Source organism: Schistocerca nitens, chromosome 5 (assembly GCF_023898315.1).
Source record: "Schistocerca nitens isolate TAMUIC-IGC-003100 chromosome 5, iqSchNite1.1, whole genome shotgun sequence".
Taxonomy (NCBI): domain Eukaryota; kingdom Metazoa; phylum Arthropoda; class Insecta; order Orthoptera; family Acrididae; genus Schistocerca; species Schistocerca nitens.
Genome location: NC_064618.1, coordinates 479,765,827 through 479,789,654, shown reverse-complemented (window position 1 = coordinate 479,789,654; position 23,828 = coordinate 479,765,827). Strand labels below are relative to the sequence as shown.

General features: G+C 37.8%; 1 protein-coding gene across 1 annotated transcript in view; it reads left to right on the top strand.

Annotated features, from left to right (window-relative positions):
• LOC126259693 (syntaxin-17) overlaps positions 1–23,828 on the top strand; it is a 54,489-nt gene that overhangs the window by 12,251 nt on the left and 18,410 nt on the right. The window contains exon 4 of the mRNA XM_049956655.1: positions 8,629–8,845. Within this exon, the coding sequence (XP_049812612.1) occupies positions 8,629–8,845 (217 nt within the window). The remainder of the gene's footprint in view (positions 1–8,628; positions 8,846–23,828) is intronic.

Sequence of the window (23,828 nt, the reverse complement as noted above, 5' to 3'; positions counted from 1 at the left end):
CTCATAATTACTTAGCATAATAAATAATATACACAAACCTTTCTCGTGTATCATTCTATCTATCAGTGAAAACTGCATCAAAATCACAATGATAGGTCTTAAAATTAGCCTGAACATACAGACAGAAACTGTGGTGGACTTTTATTTTTTATTAAGAAGAAACAAAGTGGTGTAAGGAAAAAGAACATAAAATCAAACAGAATAGCAACAAAACAAGACATGCTGTGAATGTCTGTTTAAGAGACCAACAAAAGTCTGCCCTCTTTTTTCCTAGAAGACATTCAGAAAAGTTATTAATGTTGAGAATCTGATAGTGCAGATTTAAGTTCACAGCATACAACTTTAAATAAAAACCACGAAAAAACCCTGCCAAATTATTGGCGCTCAAGTGTGAAAACAGTAAAATGGTGTGATTATTCTTGATGCATCCAAGGGAACAGGGAAAATGTTTTTAAATAAATTGATTGTAGCAGTGTCAGCTGTTCTTGCCTTGTGATGTAACACGGACTATTGCTCTGGTACAGCAGACACAACATTGTCAGCACATCTCTAATGTAGATGTTGGACTGAAATCAGTGTTAAAAACTGTTACGCTCCTCTTAAATTTGAATATATAATCTGATGGACTGAAGGCAAATGAACCAGATTGTTGCCTGAAGCAACACAGTTTCTCAATGTAACTTTGTTTGCCCACTATCTGGTGCCATACTTCCACAAACTTCATACTCTCCATGCTATGTCTCTGCACAGAAGTGCCTCTCTACTTGATGTGGACTGTGCGAACAATTGGAGCATGCAAAACTATTATGTTTCAATCTTCAAAGCTTCCAAGCAGATCTCTAATATTTTCCACTGTGGAGCTTTGTCACTGTTCTGGTGTTGGTTTCATTCTCTGGTAGTATGTTCCATTAATTGTGTGTGTGTGTGTGTGTGTGTGTGTGTGTGTGTGTGTGTGTGTCAAAATGACATATTAAATTTGCTTTAATGTTTTCAATAGCTGCAAAAAAGACAGTTAATAACTCACAATCACCGAACTCTTAAAGGTCAGTTCACTAATCTTAACAAAGAAATATTTCAGTACAGTTGAATTCACTGAAACAAAACACCTGGAGTGAACGGCGTTGAAATAATTTCAGGTGTAATAACATGACATGACGTCAGTAAAGACATGACAAATGAAAATTTATGCCAAATTGGGATGTGAATCCATACTTCCAGTTTATTGGGAACAGTAATAGTTGTTGTTTCCCTAAACTACTTCCAAACTCTACAAGAGGGAAAGACTGGTTTTTAAAGTCCCACTGATGATAAGGTCAGTAGAGAAGAAGCACAAGGTCAGACTGCGGAAGGACAGAGGAAATTGGTAGGGTCCTGATCCACCCTAGCATCTGGTGTGATTTAGAGTAATCTGCTGAACTATAGAATCTGAGGTTCCTTCACCTGGGAAAAGAAATTTAAAAAACTTGGGATTACAAAAATATTTAGGACTTCAGCATAAAATTCACTTACGGTAATGAGGCAATGGTGACACAATAGAAATTTATGTATAGGAAAAGAAGAAGATGCAACATATACTGGAAAATCTACGACAACATATAGCCACAATGATTGTGTCCTCATTGTCCAAACAGACTTGCTAAAGCTTCTACAAACCAGTGCTCACACTGCCCTGCCTCAGCTGATCACATGGGGTTTCTGGCTGACACCATTAAACAACTGAGCATATCAGCATCAAAGTGACTCTCCAGTATTGTATGTCAAGCACCATTTAGTATCTTGGAACCGACCCACCTATGTCTCACGGTCTTGTTTTAAATTTGCTCTTTGAATATTTTTCCTTTGTCTGATGATGACTTGTGTGTCATACCAATTAATATATCACTGCCTTTGCATGGCTCTGCATTTTCCCGTATATGGTTCCACAGCAACATCCAGTGGTCTGTCTGCTTGCAGCCAAGCAGTTTCCATTTGCAACCATTTCCGTAAGACACTATCTTGTCAGGTAGCATAACCTGAACTGCCTTACCACACTTTCTAACTTCTCTGAAAGACACACAACACCATTCTTTCTAATCACTGTAAGGTTGCTGGCTTTAAGGCTCCCACTAAATATGTTTCTGCAACCTAGTGCTCAAAAACATCAATTATGTCAAAGAAAATTAACAATTTTGTATTATTTGAAATAAAAACCTGTACAAAATGTATGTCTTCTTGGTTATTAACATTTGCTCTGCAGGTACCTCTATATCCCCCCCCCCCCCCCCCATCTTATTTGGTGTCATACTATCAAATAATTGTTAAGTCACTCAGAGACAGACAAACAGTATGATCATAAGATAGTGCCGCAGAAAGCAAAAAGCTCTTCTCATGCTAGCCTGTTTCTTAATGTCAGGCAGTATCACGTCTCATGTGCTTTCAGTATATTGAAGACATTTCCTAGGACACCTGAATTTATTTTCACTTCACAAATTCACCTGGTCTTTCACAAAATCTTTAATGCTGACTCCCACTCACGAAAGACAACAGCGCACTTGAGTACTTACTACGTTCAACAACAATAAACAGTTGTTGCACCTCAACAGTTGCCATTCTTCCTAAATAAAACAATTCCCTCCTCGGAATGTTCACTTACAAGATAAATATATGCATTGTGATAAGGACTTGGGACACTTTACACAGTCAGCATCACCACAGCCTTAACTATATTTCTAGTGTCACTACGGACAGCTACGAAATGACAAACTCAGTCAAGGCACAACAAATGTTCATACTTATTATGATCCAATATTATCTTGGTCGCAAACACACTATCTTCTCTGCTGCGGTTATGAGTTTCACAAGTTACACTTGGAAATTAGACCAAGCCATTTTCTCCATAAATCCTTTGGAATATGAGTTCATCACCTTAAACTGAACAACATCCAGGTAGAGGCCTATATCAATCTTTATGCCATTCCCTTAACGTGAGATCCATATTGTCACAGCCAGTGTCACAGGAAAAATTGTTGTCCCCTTAACATTTCCTAGTCCTGCACGTGTACAGCTATTTGACCGACTAACTTTGCAGCTTGTTAATGAGTTATACCAGCTAAATCATCCATATTTTTGCAAAATAAACATATCTGAAACACAAATGACAATAAAAATCTTTGAATAAGCAATGCAAGTGAACCAAATTCAGATTTATTAAAGTACTAGTAGGTTATCTTGCATTGTGCAGTTACTTATTAATCCCAATTTTAATTGGATAGGAAAAGCACTGTGAAAACAAACTAAATTCATTTAACAATAATGCAAATTGCTGGATGGAGCAACACATAAAATAAGGGAAAGGCAACCACCAGTGTTGCCACAAATTTCCCAAAGTGAAATTCCCTGATAATTCTGAGATCTTAATAGTAAGTGAAGACATAAGTTGACAGAAATTTATGGTCTACTGTATTTCTCCCCTGTGTGAGCAAATATATTAAGTACTAACAATAACATCTTTTGTTATGAACTGTTTGCTGGAGAAGCAAGCCAAATGGTACATGTGTTTCATTAAGACCACTGTTGTTATTTTATTTCAGTAAAATGAAACACATCTGGTGACAAAAATACACATTTCCTTGGTGTCACAAGACAGATTTAAAATATCTTAACTGATTTCAGAAATAGCCTCCGAAAAATGTAAGCCTCTTGGAAGAAGAGTATACTGCAGGAAAGAAATGTGTAAACCAACACTACAAGTGACCGCCAATAAAATGTTGGTTCAGCTATGTTTGTTATTGTTGGTTAATAGGTGACTGTGTTATGTCTATTATTTTACAGGTATTGTGTTAATTTTCATTTGAAAGATATATGAATACATAGCGTACAAACTGTCAGTGACTGCCACATTTTTCTTCTTATCATCCATACTTTCTAACTACTTTTTAAGTGCCAAAATGTACTGCTATGAATATAATCTTTATAAAACACCACACTGTAAAATGTACTTTCTGTGAGACAGTCTCAATTCCTGAAATCCATTGCTGTCATGTCTGGCCTGCTGAAGAGCACCTCAGTCCTGGGTCCATGGATAAACCATGAAAATCCACCACATTATGCCACACACAAACTGATGCAGCCTACTGGCAGATCGGTGAGACTAGTTCCAACGGGCAGGCCCTGCAATAGTGGGAAACCATGGGCTTCAGATCAGTAGGCCTGATCTGTTAGAGATATCCGTAGAAATGGCCTGTGGTTTTGGCTCGTCATGGGAATCCACTCATGTGGCCAGATATTCATGTTTCGCCGACACCATGTTGATGAAATGAAATGAGACCATGGTGATCAGTCCATGCAACAGATAACTTGCGCAAGTACTCTGAGAATCAATACTAATGAGGATAGGTAGCAACTCACCCTTAAGATGATCACTGAGCTGGCCCCTAGAAAAGACAGTCACACTCTCAAAACTGAATTTTCAGCCAAAGCCTTTATCAGAAAACGAGAGCACTCACACATTCACACAATCTCTCAGGCGCAACCCACGGACACGACTGTCGTCGGTGGCTGCTGTGTCAACAGTCTCAGAAAATTATACCCAAACAAATCACTCCTCATGCCTTCCTGTGTGTTTTTTTCGCTGATTTCCCCAAAACATTTGAAATTCCCCGATTTCCAGAACTTGTGGTAACCCTGACCACACACCTACAGCAGACATGCATAGAGCACAGGATCATGTAACAGAAAACAACATTAACACTAGCTTTTGAGCACTAGTTCTTCTCTAGCTAAAGTACACACATTTACATACACAAACACTCACACAGGTATCCAAATGTATAGTCCTGTGGGTGCAGCAAGACTTTTTTAAAAGAATAAATATAGTATGTAAAGTAAAATCTTTTACAAATTCGCTACAACATCATAAATAACGTGTTTTGTTTCCCTGCTAGACACAAGCGTGAATAAATTCTTGGGTGAACCAGTATTGAACAAGCAACATAATACTGAATATATCTGTCATTGTCAGAATAGGAGAAAGCGATCATAAGCAGATAATCGATTGAACAGCTATAAAAATTTTAAAAACTTTACATAAAACTTTTTGACACTCAGTTTTTTCAGTATATTGTCTCAATCACATTTAACATTAAAAAATTATTTACATAGGGATGATCAGTTTTGGTAGCTTAACTACCATTTTCAGATCGCAAATAGTATTAAAAAGGCACTCACAGTTTACAAGACGTTGCATAATCCATGACACTGTTACTTTAAATCTCCAGGTGAAATGTGCAATGTATGGCCACACATTAAGTATGACACAATTGAAATAAAATGTCAGTACAACACCGTACTTTTGTTTGTAAAACACACACACACACACACAGAGATACACATACGTTTAAACAGCCATGTAATTATTTCCATTACTGCTGCTTGGAAGCTCTGAAGACTGAAACATAATAGCTTTGCATGCTCTAGTAGGGTCCAATTGTTCGTACAGTACACATCATGTAGAGAGGCAGTTCTGTGCAGAGACAGAGCATGGAGAGAATGAAGTTTGTGGAAGTATGGTGATAGATAATGGTCAAACAAAGTTACATTGAGAAACCGTGTTGCTTCAGATGACAGTCTGCTTCATTTGCCTTCAGTACATCAGATTATATATATTCAACTCTAAGAGGAGAATAACAGTTTTTAATACTGATTTCAGTCCATCATCTGCATGAGAGATGTGCTGACAATGTTGCGTCTGCTGTCCCAGAGCAGTAGTCCATGTTACATCATAAGGCAAGAACAGCTGACATTGATTGGTGAAGACGTGAAGTATAATTTTTCATAAAAGACAATTGTCTAATGACAAGGTCATTGATACTGGTTAAAATATTTGTCATTTTAGTGCAATTTGGATTGTATTGTAAGAAAAATGTAATGCACAATGGAATTAACTAAATTTAAATTGTTACATTTGCTGGACAACTCCTTATATTCCAAAATACATTTTCTTTAAATGTATAATTCTTTAATGAATTTTTTGTGGTTGTGTTTAGCTGTGCATAAAAAAGAATTACTGGTAACATGGACTATTGCAAAAGACTATGGTGTAAATTAATCATCTTCACCTCCATATCAGAGTGTTCTTCCTGAATGTTTTCAGTGTGCCACACACAGTCTGCCCTTGCTGAAGGGTCTATTACTTCATGCATAAGTGCTTCAGTATGTGCTGGACAACTCCTTATATTCCAAAATACATTTTCTTTAAATGTATAATTCTTTAATGAATTTTTTGTGGTTGTGTTTAGCTGTGCATAAAAAAGAATTACTGGTAACATGGACTATTGCAAAAGACTATGGTGTAAATTAATCATCTTCACCTCCATATCAGAGTGTTCTTCCTGAATGTTTTCAGTGTGCCACACACAGTCTGCCCTTGCTGAAGGGTCTATTACTTCATGCATAAGTGCTTCAGTATGTGCTATCTTGAATGTTTTATTCTTTCCTGCCATGTAGCTTATAATCTGTGCCCAAAAGATTATATTGACAGTGGTGTGGGGCTAAATATCAAACTTTGTGTCCGCATTCACATAAGTCAGGTTTGCACGTTTTGTCACATAACTTCTACAAATTAATGAGCTGCAGGAGATTAGCATGCATTTGGTTTATACTGTGCATAATATTTTTATTTTCCCTGGTGTTTATATTTGGTGTTTTCTGTTTAGCAAGTGAATAATGACACTCATTGTCCATTACAATGATTTTGGGGCAAGGTACAGCAAGAACTGTTCAGTGAAGCACTTCCGGAAATTGACACCATTCATTTCCAAATGTTAATCACTGCTGTTCTTTGCACACCTAAATAAGAGCTTGCGCCCAGGAATAAACCCAGAAGAGGAGCCAACATGCAGAATAATTATCTGTGAACTTTTAAACTGCCACTACCATTGCTCATTTTCCTGCAGGTTTTCTTGGAATGAATCTGATTCACCCATGTTTAATTACATTAATGTACTGTTGAACTACCTTCTTCTCATATTTTGTCCATGTTTCTCAGGAATGTGGCTCGTGCTGCAGCTGTGTCACTTCTTTCCATTAAAAACTTTCTTCCATCATTACTTTTAACATATTTCAAACTAATGTCTTATAAAAGCCTTTGCATTTACAAAGTGGTACCTTTGAAGACACTTTTCTGTAGCTTAATTGTAACAAGTTTTTGTTACATCAGTAGTCACTCTTTATATACATTGCAAACATGAAGTACCTTAAAACATCCTTGTCAGTACCATCCATATGTGTTACAGATTTCTTGCGATTTTGATGTTTTCCATGTGACACAAAATCAATTTGTCCTGACCTTTATACAGCTGTGACCCTTTCATTTACAGTGCACTGTACAGTTCTCTTGCCAACATCACACTTCTGCAGCCCATACTTGTGTTTTCAGAATGTTAACGATAGAGTCCAATTCTCAGATTCATGTTTGAAAATGTTATAAACCTAGTAAATAATCTCGAGTTTGCATGTGAAGCACATCACATTATACCTGTCACGTGACATATTTATTTGGATATCACATTAACGCGTGTATAGATACAAATTCACAGCTATACTGCTACAAGAAAATGAGACTGACAGTTAATGAATAATTCAGTTGCTCTATGAATGAAACCGCATTGTTGCGAAGTACACCAACTGCACAGCTTGGCCACATGGGGCAGCCGTGTGGTCTGAGGCATCTTGTCATGGTTCGCACGGCTCCTCTCTTCGGAGGTTCGAGTCCTCCCTCGGGCATGGGCATATGTGTTGTCCTTAGGGTAAGTTAGAGTAAGTAGTGTGTAAGCTTAGGGACCGATGACCTTAGCAGTTTGGTCCCATAGGCTCTTACCACAAATTGCACAGCTTATGGAAGAGGGAGTCTTGCCATGTAGCAGTAACTCATGGCTAGCTGCTCAGAAAGAGAATGAATCTTTTTGACTGCCAGCAGTTAACAGAGGGGTTGTGCAAATGGCTGAAAATAGGGCCACAGCTTTGAAAACTGCTCTAATAACTGTGAGATATTACGTTAAGAATTATCAAGATTCCTGATCCGTGGTTGCCTGTCTCAGTAATCTCTAAAAGGACAAATAATTTTTTTGAAATATGTGTCTGCTAAACTGAGGAGGATATTTATTTAACAAACCACAGTCTTCAGAAACTTTGTTCAGTCTTGTTGATGTTGTGAATGCACTATATATATGGATCAGTTGATCTTAAAATTTGTTACTGGCAGATTTTCTGTATCACAGGTGGATTTAAATAAGCTTGAGTTTTGTGAAAACTGAAAGGAAAAGTACATGGTGAAGTCTGTATAAATATTTTAGATAATCATGTTCATTTAGTGGTACTGGTGTTCCCAGCAGGGGACAGCATTGTCAGGTCTCTCTGCAGTCTTTTTTTCATTGCTGCCTTGTGTATACCTTTTGAATGAAAATTATGCTTAGCTAACTGCATTTTCTTACCCAGTAATTCTTAATCACTTATTTGGAGACTGAAAGCAACTGTAAGGAGGATGCTTTCAGATGCTGAAATTTGCTGCTGTCTTGGTTTTGTAATTACTTAAAACACTTTTTTGTGATAAGCTGAGCCATAATACAGTAAATCAGAATTGTTTTTCTTTAGGAGCAGGGAGAAGACGTGGAAGAAGTTGAGAAGAATGTTGAAACTACAGACAAAAATGTTAAAGAAGGAACAAAGTTCTTGGCAAGAGCAGCTCGCTATAAAGCAGCTATGTATCCAGTTGCAGGAGCATTGATTGGGACTTGTTTAGGTGGACCAGTGGGTCTTGTTGCTGGGCTCAAATTTGGAGGATTAGCTGCTATTGGTTGTGGTGCAATTGGTAAGATTGTATTTAATTTTTTGTTTGAAAATTTATATATGTTACTTGCCTGGAAGCTAGAGCAATAAATATAATAAAGAGCAGTTCAAAATAGATATAGCGATTAAAACTGCTATAACTATTTAAGTTATAGTGATACATTAATTAGAATTATAGAGATTATTTAAAAAGTTCAGTTTTCTTAAACGTACCTATAGATGTTCTATATGATCCCCGTTGGTCACACAGACAACATTTAAGCAATAACTTGTTTCCCACTGTATGTTCTGTAGAATTTGTGGAATCAATAACACAAGCGTGTTAGAAGTGCGCATTTTGAGTTCTGGATTGTTTTTGGCATAGAAGGTGCATATACTAGGTCTTTCACATAGCCCCATAAAAAGAAATCAGTGTGTGTCAGATCTGCACACCTAGACGGCCAAGAGGGAAACCCAGCAGCATCATGTCCAGTACAACTGATCCAGTGATTTGGAAAATATTGATTTAAAAATGTGCAGACCTCTGTACCCCATTATGGAGGTTCTCTGTCTTTCCTTGGAATCTGTATCAAGCTGTGGCATCAGTCATTGCTCAAGCATGCCAGGTAAATATTGGCTGAAACACTTAGCGCAACGAACAAAAATGGACTGTGCAATTTTTATGTTGGCATCTATGAAATGTATGAACTAATAGTGTGTCATGCTGATGTTACACAAAGACTTTTCTGTATCTAGTATTCAAATGTTGTCCCAGTTAACCTTCTCACTTATGTAGAAGGTTACTACATAACAAGAATTTCTTCCTCATTGGCTTCCAGCATTGCTATCGTACAATTTGTACAGTTGACATAATCTTCCTGTTTCAGTTTCTGTAAAATGTGAAATACATATGGTTTCATTTTCAGCTTCATTTTGAGAATATAGCAAACTGTTGTTTGTAGCATTTGTAGCTCCCTATTTGCTTTGTGTGTCGGTTTCCTTGAACTGCATTCAAACTAAAGATGAATTTTGTAACATTTTGTTCTGATACATGTGATCAACTAGTGCTTTTTGCTTTGTACAAACATCCTGTTTTTTGAAACTGGAGATGCCATCTGTGTGTATCACTAGCTTTTGGAAGTGCTTGATCAAGTTTCTGACAAAATCTTCTCTTCACTGGTATGACAGAACAACAGTTGTTTAAGTCTACAATGCAGAATGCCTTCAGTATGCGATTCACCAGTTTCACTTAAGTCACAGAACTTTTTACTCATGCATCACCATGCATGCACCAGGTCCCAGTTTACTGCACTTACATAGTGATTGAAATTTTGAACTTTGTTTTACATTCTGTGTAATTCTTATGATTGTATCACTGCACACTAACTACTTAAAGCCATTTGTGATTGCTGTATTCATTTTCAGGTGCCCTGTACATGCACTGAATATTATGTTAAGATAAAGTTTCATTTCTTTTTTTTTCAATTGGTGTATGATGTATTTACCATGCATCCAGTACCTTGCTACTCTGATGATTAACACATGTTTGTGAAAGGACATACAAAGCACATAGTAGCTCGCAAAAGATCATAACAACACACCATGGTGACAACAAATATTATTCTTTTAGATTGTTGAGGTAAAAAAGTGGGTAAAGATTAACACAAATACACTAATGTGTTATGAAGCGAAATTGCAGCATAAAATTCTGGCTATGCAACGGATTCCATAACATGAAGATAAGCAGTAGATACATATATCTGTACAATCTGACAGTTTATGGGATGTATTGATTTTTCCATGGGAATACACTAAAAATATGTATTCAGATTACAAACTCGTAAGGACCCTATGATGATTGTGTAAGCTCTTGTATTTTTAGAAGCAAGGATCATAGTAATCATATTTTGAAATTTCTCTTTCAACTTGCTTATTCCCTGTGTACAATCTGACTTAGTTATCACATAATTGTTCACAAGACAAAAATAGTTGATTGAAATTACCTTCTGATATTTAATTACACAAACAATTTGAGTAATATCTGTTGCCTATCCTATGGAATTGACTGGAGAAGTTTGTGCGATTGAAGGGGAATCTTTGTTTAACGTATTTGATATCGTACTTCCTGCCCAGCCTGTAAACAAAATTCTTCTATGTTTTTATGGAAAGTGTGTGTGTGTGGCGGGGGGGGGGGGGGGGGACAGATAGTTTATTAGTTTATAGTTCTGGTACCCTTGTCTCATCCTGTTTCTTTCCACTCTACTTTCCACATGTTATATGCCCTCACTTTTAGTACTTCAGGGACTTGGCTGGATGTACTGGAATGGGGGATAAGCAGTTGTCCATTGTGTGTTGCATCCTTTTTCCACGAGATTCACATACACACTCTCTCTCTCTCTCTCTCTCTCTCTCTCTCTCTCTCTCTCTCTCTCTCTCTCTCTTATATATATATATATATATATATATATATATATATATATATATATATATATATATATATATATATATATATATGATGTGACTTACCGAACGAAAGTGCTGGCAGGTCGATAGACACACAAACATACACACGAAATTCAAGCTTTCACAACAAACGGTTGCTTCATCAGGAAAGAGGGAAGGAGAGGGAAAGACGAAAGGATGTGGGTTTTAAGGGAGAGGGTAAGGAGTCATTCCAATCCCGGGAGCGGAAAGACTTACCTTAGGGGGAAAAAAGGACAGGTACACACTCACACACGCATATCCATCCGCATGTACACAGACGCAAGCAGACATTTGTAAAGGCAAAGAGTTTGGGCAGAGATGTCAGTCGAGGCGGAAGTAAAGAGGCAAAGATGTTGTTGAAAGACAGGTGAGGTATGAGCGGCGGCAACTTGAAATTAGCGGAGGTTGAGGCCTGGCGGAAAACGAGAAGAGAGGATATACTGAAGGGCAAGTTCCCATCTCCGGATTTCTGACAGGTTGGTGTTAGTGGGAAGTATCCAGATAACCAGGACGGTGTAACACTGTGCCAAGATGTGCTGGCCGTGCACCAAGGCATGTTTAGCCACAGGGTGATCCTCATTACCAACAAACACTGTCTGCCTGTGTCCATTCATGCGAATGGACAGTTTGTTGCTGGTCATTCGCACATAGAAAGCTTCACAGTATAGGCAGGTCAGTTGGTAAATCATGTGGGTGCTTTCACACGTGGCTCTGCCTTTGATCGTGTACACCTTCCGGGTTACAGGACTGGAGTAGGTGGTGGTGGGAGGGTGCATGGGACAGGTTTTACACCGGGGGCAGTTACAAGGGTAGGAGCCAGAGGGTAGTGAAGGTGGTTTGGGGATTTCATAGGGATGAACTAAGAGGTTACGAAGGTTAGGTGGACGGCGGAAAGATACTCTTGGTGGAGTGGGGAGGATTTCATGAAGGATGGATCTCATTTCAGGGCAGGATTTGAGGAAGTCGTATCCCTGCTGGGGAGCCACATTCAGAGCCTGATCCAGTCCCGGAAAGTATCCTGTCACAAGTGGGGCACTTTTGGGGTTCTTCTGTGGGAGGTTCTGGGTTTGAAGGGATGAGGAAGTGGCTCTGGTTATTTGCTTCTGTACCAGGTCGGGAGGGTAGTTGCAGGATGCGAAAGCTGTTTTCAGGTTGTTGGTGTAATGGTTCAGGGATTCCGGACTGGAGCAGATTCGTTTGCCATGAAGACCTAGAAGACAGACTAAAAAAGACCAGGATTCAATGTTAGTTTTTCATATTTATTTTAGTTCTTTCATACATTCCAAAGTATGCAATATTGATGGCAAAAAGTGATTATCCTTCAAAAAAAATGCAAGGTAAGTTCTTGAGCAATGTCACACGTAATCGGCTTTTCTACGGAAAAGTCCAAGTGCTCGACAGAACATGTATTCAACCAGGTAACGCACAAAATGTTCGGTTCCCATCAGTGAAATCTACAATTGTGCTTTTAGAAATATTCAGCTGCTGCAATTTCAGCTATGCTCTTAGGATCCTGTGTAAAAACCTTTCTACGACCAATGAAAGCTTAGCCTTTCTTGGTGAAAAATATCATCCTGTAGTCATATTTCACTGCCAGGCCACTCGGAGCACTACTACAGTCACTGTTCCTGTATCGGTTACATGGACATCGCACTTCTTATATTATGGTGTTGTGTGTTTGGAAACTACCCTGCTATATTTGGTGAATTTGTATTTATATTTTCGTAATACCAAAATATTTAGGGTTCATGTTGTTGCACATTAATCTTTCCACTATGTGGCGGTTTCCCTCATTGTGCCCTGCTCTCTGCCATCGTAGCCAGTGGTCTTGTCCCCTTATCTGCTCCTCTGCTTTTCTTCTTCCCCACAAGTTAAGTAGTTCAATTGCAGCCTCAAAAGATTGTTAGATTTTAGCCATATATCTCCAGAAACCTCGCCAAGTCCTTGTGGGATGTATGTCACAAAGAATCACTGCAATATTGTGTTCTGAAGGTGGAATAAAGCCCTGGTTAGCAGGTGATCATAACATTTTGCCTCATCAGTAATTTATGTTTCTACTTGTGTTTTTTCATTTATCTTACATGAACTACATCAGCTGTCGTATTCTTGGACAATTGAATGTTAAGAGGTTTTATGAATCTACTTGTATGCTGTTGTGTAATTGTATGACCCTTGGTAGCTAATCTTCTCCTGGAAATATAAGCTTTCTTTAAGATACAAACCACCTAAGAGGAAAAGTATTTCTGTGCATCCTCTCTCTCTCCCAGGAATGTTGATGGCACCTACATCATGTTTAACAAGCCAGAAAAACTCTGTAAAGAATGACTAAATATGATTGGAGTAATGACTGTAACAGAATTACTATCGAACAGAGGAAAGTTCAGGTTGGAATATCAACAATATAAGGAAAGCATAGGTTGCTGTTCACTGTATAGATGACACAATAAGTTGCAGACGGGCACGACAAAAATACTATTACGCATTTAGCCTTTTTCAGAAAGGAAAATACACGCACACATTCACACAAGCAAGCACACCTCACGCACACATAACTGCTGCCTTCAATCACTCTGGTCAGAATGCAATGGTGTCACATCATACGGAAGCAGCAGTATGGAGTGGGCAGGTAATGAGGGGAAGGGATAGCAGGGTACAGGTGGGGAGGGGGAAAGGAGCTATCACTGCCTGATGAAGCATGCAGGACTAGATAGTAGCTGTCAACTGCAGCATTGGTAGGCTGTGGGGATAATCAATGATCTTGATTGAGCTGTGTAACTCAGCTTCATTGCATTTTCTCCATCTGAAATGATGTTCCGGTCAACTTAATGTTTGTCACGCTGTCTATCTGAAGTTAATCTAATAGATAACCTAACTGAAACAGTCAAAATACAAGCTTGTTTATTGCATTGCAAACTGACAGAGACTGATATGAGTTTAGCACCTGAAACATGACATAGGACTGATGGTACCAAGGAGGTTGCCATTGCTCCTTATGTAGCTTCCACCAATAGCAAAATTGTATTGTACATTGTTTCAATCACACTTACTTGAGTTTAGAATTAAGATTTCAGTGCTTTTACAAAACTGATTATGGAATTTGATTTTACAGATCATTGCAAAGTTTTTGAGTCAGTTACTGTGTTGAAATATTACAGTGTTATGACCAAATTATGTGAAATATGTATTCATAACTACGTTTTAATTATTTTCATTTGTAGTTTTATAAATACAAATTGGTTTTTGTTCCTGTGACTTTACAATTGGCTGCACTGTAATTACTGCCATGAATTTTTGAGTGGTAAATTGGACTTTTGTTGACATTGACTTTGACATATTTTTAGTTTGTTGTTTGATATCTTTAGAAATTAATTATATTTCATCTTGATACATCTCAGGTTGACTTAATTTCAATCCAATAATGTTAGAATACAAGCTCTTTCATTTACGTAACTCCATGACCTAGTATCAAATACTTACTTATTGTCACATCAGCCCCCCTCCTTTCCCCCCTCCCTTTCCAAAGTATCACACAACATAAGAATTATCGGCAAGACTTTGACACAGTATGCATACCTTAGAATAGGAGTTGCGTTATACAAAATGATTGAAGTGCCTGTATTACAAGATATCTTGTATAAAGAAGAGTTTTAACATATATACATATCATGACATAGATTATTCATGATTATTTATTTTTCACAAATGCTGAAGCATGTCCTTTCTCCAATCCATCAATTCACAGACTGAATCAAACTCACATATATGAAGTGTCATCATAAGGTATCTCACTTCTCCTCTGTTCCATTCATATCCTTTGCCTTTCTCTTGAATGACACACTGTCTCCATTACTAAGAGTTCAATCGTAACACAACTACAGAAAATGTATAAATTTTCTGATGATTGGTGCACGATTTAGGCTTAAAGTTATGAATACCATACAATTAAATTTGAAATGTTTTAGGTGATTATATTATTATCTAGCACAGGTAAATGGCAAAGCACTATCATATATACAATTCCTAGTAACTTGGGTGTTTTGTTCTACTATTGGAGATTTATGTTGGGTATGTGGAGGCAAAGTTTATTAGATAAAGTGCTAACCAAATGTTTTACTAATTTAAATCAGTTCTGATATTTTGCTAATTCATCTAATAGCATTAATGTGTAATAGCATAGGTAAATCACTTCAAAATGTAAGAAGTATTCGTTTATAATATAAATGTCATGTACATGACCTAGCAACACCTTCCACACACAACACATTACCAGGAAAATCATGTTTTTAAAATTACAATAGCCATTTCTTCACCTAGGAAATATTTGAGTTGTAGTTACTCTTCATGGAATGTGAGTGGTTTTATTATTATAAAATAATCTTCAGAACGGTCATTCATTCAAATAAGTGTCATAAGTATCAAGGTGTATTTTCAGTAACTGCAAACACCTCAGATTATTCAAGAATTGTTTTATAGTATACTGTTCCTTTGATGGCATTTTTGTAGTATAATGTTCCTTTGATGGCATTACATTAGATTCATCAGTATCAGTTAGCACAGGTTGTCTCTCTCTTTGACAACAGGTTCCTCTTATCACTTTTTGGTGTGGTTAGACACTTACAATACAAATAGTTTCAGGTAAGATAATCAGATAGACATCTTATTTTCTTGAAAATTGATGGTTTTCTGTGTTATATAAATAGTTTCAGGTGTATCATTAGCTGTATGTGCATATAAATTAAAGCATAAATCAGTCCTACTGCACTATTAAGTTACTATTGCTTCCACAATAGTACTGATCAATAATAATATCTCTTTTTGCTTTGTATAACTTTGTAAGTGTAGTAAGACTGTTGTATACAAGTTGATTTTGCATTTTGTTTCTTTCATCTGTTCACATTGGAACCAGCAAGGGTTAGTGCGATATAAAAAGAGGAAAACTTTCACAGAGGCTCTTTGTTACATGTTTATGTGTTAATTATTCATTTCGAGATTGACATACTTCATTTCAAGATGGACATTTTTTCATTTTATTTAATAAATTTCACAATAAGTGGTAATATCAGTATTGATGTAGCATTATAATCATATAGTCAATGTGTTTTGTAGGATAAATGCATCATTATTTACATTAAGTTAGGGACAATCAGGAAGGCCAGAAATAGCAAGACAGATCTCCCTTCCAAACAAAATAATCATACATGGTGATTATTCCACAAACCCTGACTATAAATCTGGATGTCCATGTGGTGATTAGACCTGTTGTGCTGCCATTCATGCACTGTTGTGACCCAGCAAGCTCTACAGAGTGTCAACATGTTGCCTTGGTCTGCTCAATCATCATATCTGTCTCCAATTACGCACATGTGGGACATATAGTCAGACAACATCTCTAGTGTCATCCACAAACAGCATTAACTGTCCTTGTATTGACCAACCAAGTGTAGTGTTAATGACTTAAATATGTTACCTAGACAAATGTATTCCTGAAAGTTCATTACTCTACATTATTTTTTGTTGTGATTATTTCCAATCAATGTAGTTTCAACTGAGTAAATGTGTTCATTAACTTACTCATTTTAGCAACAAAGCTTGAGATTAGCTCTCTACGTTCTACAGATTTTATTACTTGGTTGAAACTACATTGTTAGGAAAAAATCGCACCCGAAAAAAATTATTAATGTAGAGTAATGAAATTTCGGGAATACATTGTCTATATGACAAAATCTACTGTGACAAAACCTGTTTTTTACTGAATTAGATTTGCGAACAAATTTGAACAATTTTCTCTTGACCTTTTAAGTAGAATCCCAAAGCAGTTCCAAATTCCCATTGCAGATTGTGTTTCTAGACAGTCGTGTTCTGTTGAGTTCATTATTTTTTTTTTTCAGAAAATTACTTCGTAGCAACAAAATTGTTTGGCAAACTATCAGAGCCATGACCCCTTCCCCCACCCTCCCCGCAAATATCTTTTCTGCATCACAAATAATTCTCTGGTTTCATTACAGTTTGGACAACCCCCCCGACCAATTCGTCCTTGAGCATTATTTTCTTTAAATAGTTCAGACTGGTTATGAGAATTACTCAGTTGGTACAAAATACTACTCAGCAACATCACTTCATCTCAGACATTTTCAAAAATATGTGTTTTATTACTTTCATCATCTCAAGACATGTCCTATTATAAACTCATCAGATATATGTATATGTCTTCATATTACCTTCTGACTCACTGTAAACACATCACAAACCTTCATCCTGTTTCCGGGTACAAACGTATACTTAACTGATCATCCCACACCACAGTACAGGAAAAGGACAGGAGTAGAGAGGGGAAAAGATTGGTGGCTGCATTGGCAGAGAGTGCACATAGAGAGGGTGAGGGGAAGGAGGTTATAGGACAGAGTGGGCAGAAACTGTTGGGTAGAGGGTGTGGGGACAAATTCCAACTTGGACTTTTTTCCTCTCCGTCCAGTTACAATCATAGTACTAATGTTATCCACATATTTCCAAAATATATGTTTATACACCATCTATGAAACCAAATAGCACAATAATTCAAAGTACAGGTAATGTAAAAAATGTATTTTCTCAAATACAGCAAAATATACATATTCTCAAATTGTAAGACACATTCTTTGCCATACAAGTATAAATGTAAATCAATCTTTAAATCATAACAGTGTAAAGTACCTTTACCCTGTGTTGCAAAATTTGTCTGTAGTAACAAATTGGATATAAAAAGTGTTTTAGGAAAGTTCTTCTAGAATATAAATACTTTTGGATTACAGGAGATAACTCACGAAAAAGCAGAAGCATTGGGTTGTCAATAGACACACACAAAAGAAAGAAAATTTGCTAGCTTTTAAAGTTATCCTAGGATGAACTAGTCTCTCTCTCTCTCTCTCTCTCTCTCTCTCTCTCTCTCTCTCTCTCCCTCTCTCCCTCTCCCTCCCCCTCCCCCTCCCCTCCCTCCCCTCCTCCCTCCCCTTCGCTATCTCCTTCCCCCTTCCCCCTACCCCCCTCCCTCCAACCCTCCCACCCTCCCTCCCTCCCTCCCACCCTCCCACACGCCCACCCTCCCTCCTCTGTCTCTCTCTCGCCCTCCTCCTCTCCCTCTCCCTCAAACACACACACACACGCGCCCGTACGCCATCCTGGCTCAGGTAATCCACTGTCCTCACACCGTCCACCCGTCAGTTTTTCATCTCCACCTCCTCCCAGTTCACATCCCCACACCACCTAGTGTGCACTGTTCCCCACTTGCAGTTGTGCATCAAATACTGATCCCATATATCAGCCACCCCTCCCTCCCGCATTCCTAGCCAGCAAACTTGCTGCCTCCCTCTGAACTGTTGCTCACTTGTCAAAGGATATCTTCAAAAGCCAGCAAGTTTTCCTTCTTTCGTATATGCCTATTGACAACTCAGTGCTTCTGCTTTTTTGTGAGTGATCTCCTTTAGTCCAAAAGTATTCACAAAATACCTTGAAATATTTACAGAATTGTCAATATCAAGGAAATTCTCCAACAGCAGTGTAACTAAAGATATTATTTTATTTTGACAACAACCAGGTTCAGCATTCCACTCTGCCATTTTCAGGCCCCGTATGCATCTCTCAAAATAAACGATAATGCCATAAAGTGCCTTATATCACTGGATTTCATGAATTCAAACTGTTTCACAAGTGCTTTATTCGAGGACTTGGTAGCAGCAGAGATTTACAGAATAGTCGGAGGATGAATGTGACTTGGGAAAACAAAATTTTTTAAGTAGAATCTACATTAGCTCGGGGCTCTGTGTTCGCCAGACCCAAAGTATACAAATAAACATATACTCCCCTAAATCATTATTATTTTTTAAATCATCTGCTTTTACTTTGAATAGAATTTCTTTGAAAGCACTTTTCTTGGCGTAACATTACATATACACATAAAAAATATAATATCCACTTGGAATATGCTTTTGATTTTAACTGATTCTTAGTATTACTATACACTATGTTGCAAATATTCAGTTTTGCATAACACAATCCAATAAAAATTTTTGATTCCCACTGTAATATTTTTAAGTTTTCATTCTTTCAAGCAGATAAACACTTTCATTGCTACTTACATTTGAGATAACATTTCATTTTACAGCCTCATTTGAGTCTACAAATTTCATAGATTTTTCTTTAGAATTTTCCATGATGAACAATTTTTGCATAACATACGAATAAAAAAAGAAACCTACAGCAGTTCACATGACTTAAATACGGTCTTTCACTATAGTATAGAAGAATAAGCAAAATGCAAAGTACTTAATTAGTCTCAATATTTTCAATTACAATGATGCCCCACGTAATTAATTTCCATTCATTTAGTTTGTTACATTCCTTATCCATCCGTCTGTTTCAGTTTTGGTCAGTAGTATTGTTGTTGTGATGTGTAGGTTCCTGAAACTTAAAAAATTACTAACAACGACTGTCATGACATTTTCAATGTATCCCAACTCATCTCCACCAAATTAAACCGGATTTCTCAGCTACAATTCATCTGTTCAAATGCATTGCATTTCCTTCACCTGAAATAATATCCATGTCCTCTAAACATATCAGGCTGTCTATGTAAATCAGATAAATGACAAAGCTGAAACAATGAAACTACTTTTAAAACTTACTTATTGTATCTCAAACCAGCAGAGGCTGACCTGGATTTAGGACGTGAAACAAGACATAGGACTGAAGGTCCAAGGGCTACTGCCATTGCTCCTGATAACAGTTTCCAGCAACGACAAAGTTGTATTGTGCTTTGTATCAATCACAGTTATTGAATTTACAGTTAGGATTTCAATACTTTTACAAAATTGATTATGGAATTTACTATACAAATCATAGCTGTGTTTTTTAAATCAAGTAACATGTCGAAATATTACAGCATTCATGACAGAATCACATGAAATATGTATTCATAACATTTTCTTAATTATTTTCGTTGATAGTTTTATGAATACATATTATTTTTGTACATAGCACAAATCCTGTGACTTAACAGTTAACTGCACCATAATTATTATGACTTTTCTATGGACAAATTTAGTGAATGATAAACTGGATTTTTGTTTACATTGATTTTGACGTATTTTCAGTTTGTGGTTTGATATATTTATAAATCAATTACAGTTCATCTTAATTGGTCTGGATACATTAATTTGTCTTAATTTCATCATTACAGTAGTCCAATACTGTTACAAAACATGCTCTTTCATTTGTTTAACATTGTGACCTAGCATCAGGTACTTCATTGTCATCGGAAACATAGTTTTCATTAAATGGTGTCCTATTCTGCTACATTACATGGTACAAAATGCCCACTCACAGGTCATGCAGTTGCCGTAAATGAAGGACCTGTAATTTGTCGGTGTAGAGCTAGGGCCCGATAATGTCACAAATCAGATGTATTTGGTGGCTGAGACATCGATGGAAGTTCACAATTATATCTTTCAGAACACTGTAACACAATTCTGATTTTTTGAAATAGATAGTTCTTCTGTTGGTAGATGCCATTGCCATTAGGGAAGACAAAAGTAGCCGTCCTTTCCGCACCTAAAAATCCCTCCCATACAGCCTATCAGCCATACAGCCTACAGTGGCATATCTGCAGTAACAAGAACTCCCTCGCCCAGTCAGAGACTTTCACACACAGGCACTAACCCCCAGGCCTAGTCTGTAAACCAATTACTTATGCCATACCCCCACACATCCCTAATCCTCCCACCACCCCCAAGAACCAGCTACAGAGAAATGCCCTGTATGTCACCCCACACTGAAACAACTGAATTGCGTCTTTCATCAGATCTTGGATTATTTATCATGCCCTGAATGAGGAACTGCTACCCAAGATCATTCCCACCCCTCCTAAAGTGGTATTCTGTCACTCACCCAACCTCCACAACATCCTAGGCCATCCCTATGCCACTTCCAATCCCAAGCCCTTGCTACAGGTACCATATTCCTGTAGAAGACCCACGTGCAAGGCCTGCCCACTCCACTCGCCCAGCATTTCCTATTCCAGTCCTGTCACATGTTTATCCTATCAGATGCTGGGCCACATGTGAAAGCAGCTGTCATATGGCGGCTCTGCTGCAATCATTGCACAGCTTTTTATATTGGTATGGCTACCAACCAGCTGTCCACCGGGATAAAGAGCAAAGCTGGCCACACTGTGGCACCTTGTCCAGCTGCCGTGTAGTCCCGGCCCGCTCCACCAGACAGTGCCAACTTCTCTCCCCTGTCCATACCCTGGTATCCCTCCCTATTTCCAGCCCCACTCCAGAGATTGCTGCTTTCGTTTGACACGATGGTTGCAGTCTGACGTGAGACCGCAGTTGTATGTGTGTGAGGTGCGGTGCCTTGTGTGAATGTGTGTGTGTGTGTGTTTTTTTTTCCTGAGAAGGCTGTAGCTGAAAACTCATTGTGTAACAGTCTTTTTGTTGTGCCTGTGTGCAACTCAGTGTGTGTCATCTTTACGATGTGTAGCAATCTATCCTTTTCATAATATTGTTCAAATTTAGGTTTTCCATGATTTCTCAGAATCAATAAAGGTGAATGCAGAAATGGTTCCTTTGAAAATTCACAGCCAATTTACTTCTCCAATTTGGTTCCGTGCTCCTTTCTAATTATGTCATCAGTGACAGAGGATTAAATCTTAATCTCCCAGTCCCTAAGTAGGGGATGAAGAGTGGTCAGATGTGACAGCATTCTGTGGCTCTCTTGGTGTATTCGTCAAGTTACACAGGGTGGGAAAAATAAAATTAGCTTGGGAGATATTTTCAGTAAGACTCAAGCACTGTTTCCTAATTTTCAAACTCTTTTTCAGAGATTTACAGTTGTGTTTTGTACAATTTTACCAGCATGTTTTGCTTTGCAGACTTTACTGGAACATTTGCCAAAACACTTCCAGTCTTAAACTCTTGCACAAAGTCCCACACTGGTTTTCCATGCATTTTGCTTTGCGTAACACTTGACAATGAACATGCACTATTTTTATCATGAGTACCAGTTTGTGTTGCATTTAACCGTTAACTGAACTCGTCTTTTCCTCTCACACTCTGTCATAATGACACAGCAGAGTACTCAAGACAGAACATGTGGTTGAAGTACATGCGCAGACGTATGACAGTAACTGATTTGTGTGTTGAAGTCATGGTTTCCAGCATTTTCTGTGATTAGTAGTTTGTTAACAAGTGTCAGTTCTACAATCAGTCATATAAATATATTCTCAACCACTTTGATTTTGCATCTCCTGTATAATAGTGTATTGTATTTACTATTTGTGAACACTTCTAGTAATCCACATACTTTGTTTTCTAATCTTATATTTTGTGAAGTTGAACATGCCTCTCATTTGATTTACTTTTGCGAAAGAAAGTGAAAGATTACAGTAATGGTACTAGTTCAAAAGTGATGTGTTACTGTGGATGTTTAACGCTTTTAGAATAAGACAGTTTCATGTTCAGAAAGTAATTTATTAGGATAAAAATTGTGCATCTGTGACTGCTTGGAAGCAGCTTCTGGTGTTTATATGTATCTTAATGAATGCTCCAAATGGCTGTGGTGGTTATATCTGAACAAGAGCCTTCCAACTGTCAACGCTGTACACAACTTGTCTTTTTTATGACAGTTTCACTCTTTCGTAGTCAGCATCATATATTTGTGTTCTTAAGGTTGTTAAAATCCCCTCTGCCATCCTTGATTCTTATACTAGTTTTAATGATTTTCAGTCTTCTCTTTGATGTGTTATATAAAATATTATTAGCGACCTCATCGTAGCAATCTCATTTGTTTTTGCCTTATTTATTTGAAGACTGCTATTTTTAACTGTGTGTCTTAAACAACCTCAAGTTTCTGTTCTTCAGTTTCTAAAAAGTAATTATAAGAACCCATTCTGTTATTGCTATTTAAGAAATGCAGATCATTTGTTCACTGTTTCAAATATTTGAAATACTCTTTGTAGTACATCATTTTGTCAATCCAGTGTGGATATTTATCTACTGTGCATATAGAAAAATAATTATATATGTACAATTAATATCACTACTTCACAGATTGTCCCCCCCCCCCCCCACGAACCATGGACCTTGCCGTTGGTGGGGACGCTTGCGTGCCTCAGCGATACAGATAGCCGTACCGTAGGTACAACCACAACGGAGGGGTATCTGTTGAGAGGCCAGACAAACATCGGGTTCCTGAAGAGGGGTAGTAGCCTTTTCAGTAATTGCAAGGGCAACAGTCTGGATGATTGACTGATCTGGCCTTGTAACAATAACCAAAACGGCCTTGCTGTGCTGGTACTGCGAACGGCTGAAAGCAAGGGGAAACTACGGCCGTAATTTTTCCCGAGGGCATGCAGCTTTACTGTATGATAAAATGATGATGGCGTCCTCTTGGGTAAAATATTCCGGAGGTAAAATAGTCCCCCATTCGGATCTCCGGGCGGGGACTACTCAAGTGGATGTCGTTATCAGGAGAAAGAAAACTGGCATTCTACGGATCGGAGCGTGGAA